The 2,981-nt window shown below is 33.7% G+C and overlaps 1 protein-coding gene across 2 annotated transcripts in view; it reads right to left on the bottom strand.

Annotated features, from left to right (window-relative positions):
* Positions 1-377: 377 nt before the first annotated feature.
* The window catches only part of LOC130825420 (vesicle-associated protein 1-3-like), a 3,276-nt gene continuing 672 nt past the window's right edge, over positions 378-2,981 (bottom strand). Inside the window, exons 3-10 of one of the 2 annotated variants that reach the window (XM_057690638.1) lie at positions 2,923-2,981; positions 2,344-2,456; positions 2,080-2,250; positions 1,949-1,990; positions 1,631-1,672; positions 1,385-1,426; positions 1,038-1,115; positions 378-699 (exon numbers count right to left, since the gene is read on the bottom strand). The exon at positions 2,923-2,981 is cut by the window's right edge and continues 23 nt beyond it. In XM_057690638.1, the coding sequence (XP_057546621.1) occupies positions 592-699; positions 1,038-1,115; positions 1,385-1,426; positions 1,631-1,672; positions 1,949-1,990; positions 2,080-2,250; positions 2,344-2,456; positions 2,923-2,981 (655 nt within the window). In that variant the 3' untranslated portion in view covers positions 378-591. The remainder of the gene's footprint in view (positions 700-1,037; positions 1,116-1,384; positions 1,427-1,630; positions 1,673-1,948; positions 1,991-2,079; positions 2,251-2,343; positions 2,457-2,922) is intronic. The other variant, XM_057690640.1, reaches the window with a different exon arrangement.

Here is a 2,981-nt window from a genome sequence, read left to right as displayed (position 1 = left end):
AATAGGGGTTTGGAGGAAAAGGAAGGGAAGAAAAGAGTTATAGAAGAAGATGACAGTTATGGTGATGGAGATGATACCAAGACTCATTGTTGTGTAAGAATAGTTTTTTGGGCTTGGGTTATTTTCATAGTTATGGGTTTGGTTTCTTTATTGTCGGATTCCGACATTCCAGATCATCATTCATCAACTGTGTTTCTTACTCCTACTTAGAAAAACAAATTACTCTGTATTGAAACAAGTTCCATAGGAGGACACTGTGTTTCTTTAAAAGTATATATGTTATGTTCTTTTCCATTGTTAATGAATTTATGAACTTAGATTTGACAAAAATCTGTTTTTAAATCATCTAAATACTAGACTTAGTAAGATCCCTTTAATTTTCGGAACTAGACCATTTATTGAAAAACAAATAAATGTTCAGACATGAACATGTTCTATACAATGGGCAGAAGCAGAAGTATAAAACTAAAAATACTAGTTTTAATAGTAAGAAAGATGATGTTACAAATTCAACCTATTCATGACATAAAATGAAGTTGTCCCTTGTTTACAGAGTGGTGAAGAAAATTTTACCAATGGTACTGGAAAAGTCTACCTAATCACATAACCAACCACAATGCCGAGGAAACAGGCTAACACCACAAACAGAATTACACCATGATTGCTGCTACTCCTGTAGATCCGTTTCCTTATCATTTCCTGCCATAAAAACATTAACAATTAAGATCAAATAAGCAGGTTTTCTTGAAGGAAGAATTAATCGGAAGTACAAAGGTTCGGATTCTATCTACTTGACAAAGATAAATATTTGAGGATTGGCTTTTGACACTCACGAAATCTGACACAAATAATTATGTATTACGTTTACAACAGATATGTGAAACTTCAGTGCAAATGAAGTGTTAATGTGTGTGCTTTAGTGCTAATGACGTGTCAATGTTTGTGCTTTAGCACAAAAATGAAGCGTTAATGCTTGCGCTTTAGCGGAAATGAATGATGAAATGCTTAAAAAAACATGGAGCAGGTGCAAGACAAACCGCTTCATATTGCAGCTCCTGGTTTTCAAGCTTTATAAATGATCTCTCCTCAATCAGCTTGGAAACTCTATCCCAATCCTGAATATAGTAAAGAGTGAAAGATCAAACACGGTTTCATCGAGCTAATCAATGACCAAAATCAGAATAAACGCACTCTGTCGATCAAAACTTTTGTTGCTTATCAAGATTAGTAATGTTCAATTCAATTAGCCACTTGAGTCCGTAAACTAAACCTATCAAGCTTTCCATGACATTTCATAGTTTACATCAGGCACCACAAAATTATTATAAATTTAAAGGATAGTTCCTTGTGTGAATCTGATATCCAGATACATATAATGTTGTACCTGTGAAAGCTTTCTCTCGGATTCAAATGAAGATTCTGCTGCCTGCAATACACATCAAAGTGATTAGCTACAGAGACATCCATGAAGTAATACTGAATTTACTGCTTCCTTGCAACCAAATTGAACCACATGACCCAAACGATCAAGTAGTTTTATAGTTGGAAAGAACTGAACAAGAACATTCCAACTCCAAACAACACGATCATTAGCATTTCCTACAAAATGCAAATTGGGAAGATAAATTACCAGAAAAAGCTCCTCCTCGTCCTCTCTATCAGCGTTTGATTCCTGAATTGATATACATAAAATCACATTATGGAGTACTTTATTAATTCAAGGAAGTTTGAATTCGTGTACAAATTTTCTATAACCCTTCTGATAACCCTTAGTATATGAGTTATAGTAAGTATGACACAAGTATACTATACATACCATAACCCTAATACTTAAGTGGACCTAATGAACTAATGAAGCCATGAACAATAATCATTGATCTGATATGTAATCTTTTACGGCCAAACACCAATAAGTATCGCAGTAATATGAAGTGGCAAGATTTCAGACCTTGAAAAATTGATCTTCAGACTCACCTATGCTTATTGTTGCCTGAAACACAATCAAATCAATAAAACTTGTAAGGTAGCACAAGTAGCAAAGTAATGGAATGATTCCCAAGAGTAGAAACTATTACTTACAGCATCAAATAAGTCCATTATATAATTATTACGCTCCGATTTCTGAAGTTCGTGTGCTTCGGGAGAAAAATCTTCTTCCGAAACTTCAGCTATGGGTGATGGTGGATCCGCGGTAACAAAAACTACCCTCAGCTTAAGCTCTTCAACATCATAGCCTTTCTCTTTTCTGAACTACATTGTCAAAAGTAGCTCATTTAAAACTCCCTCTTTTACCTTTTGCTCTTCAACAAACAATTACATAAAGCTATAAAAATTTGATCATACCAATTCAGATGTAATATCTTCAGCATTCATACCAACTGGTGCAATCATACTTAGAACTAAAAACTTGTCTTTTGGCAAAGGAGCAGGATAATCCTTTTGAGCCTGCATACTAACTAAAGAACACCCAATTTTTAGCATAAAATAAGTAACAAAATACACGGATGCAGAGAAAAATTGACAAATTCTTTGAAGACCCTGTGCAATTTCAAAAATTATAAAATTTTGCAAACAACTTTGTATCTTAAAAAATTGACATATACCACATAATTTAATAATTAAGGTCTTAATTTTTCAAAATGCTATGCGATCGAATATGCTAAACATGCTCAAACCTCTTGTAATAATACATATACTTATATCTAATCAATGAACTATACATCATTACACCTATGTTGCTCGGACTCCTATAACCACTTAAGACAAATATATTTCTAAGTGTTCGAATTGGCTTCTTTATGATAAATTATTATAGTTTTGGCGCAAAAAGGAGTTTCAGGGAAATCAGAGATAGGTGCTTGAGGTAATATAAAGAATCGAGATTATCACAAACTAACCCAAAAAAAAGGAGAAAGTAATCACCTTTAACAACACAACTTGAGCCAGGAGAGATCAAACCCGAATTAGGACGAACACAATAT

This window comes from Amaranthus tricolor, chromosome 10 (assembly GCF_026212465.1).
Source record: "Amaranthus tricolor cultivar Red isolate AtriRed21 chromosome 10, ASM2621246v1, whole genome shotgun sequence".
In the NCBI taxonomy this organism is placed as follows: Eukaryota; Viridiplantae; Streptophyta; class Magnoliopsida; order Caryophyllales; family Amaranthaceae; genus Amaranthus; species Amaranthus tricolor.
The sequence above is the reverse complement of the archived record's forward strand: the minus strand, read 5'-3'. Positions and strand labels throughout refer to the sequence as shown.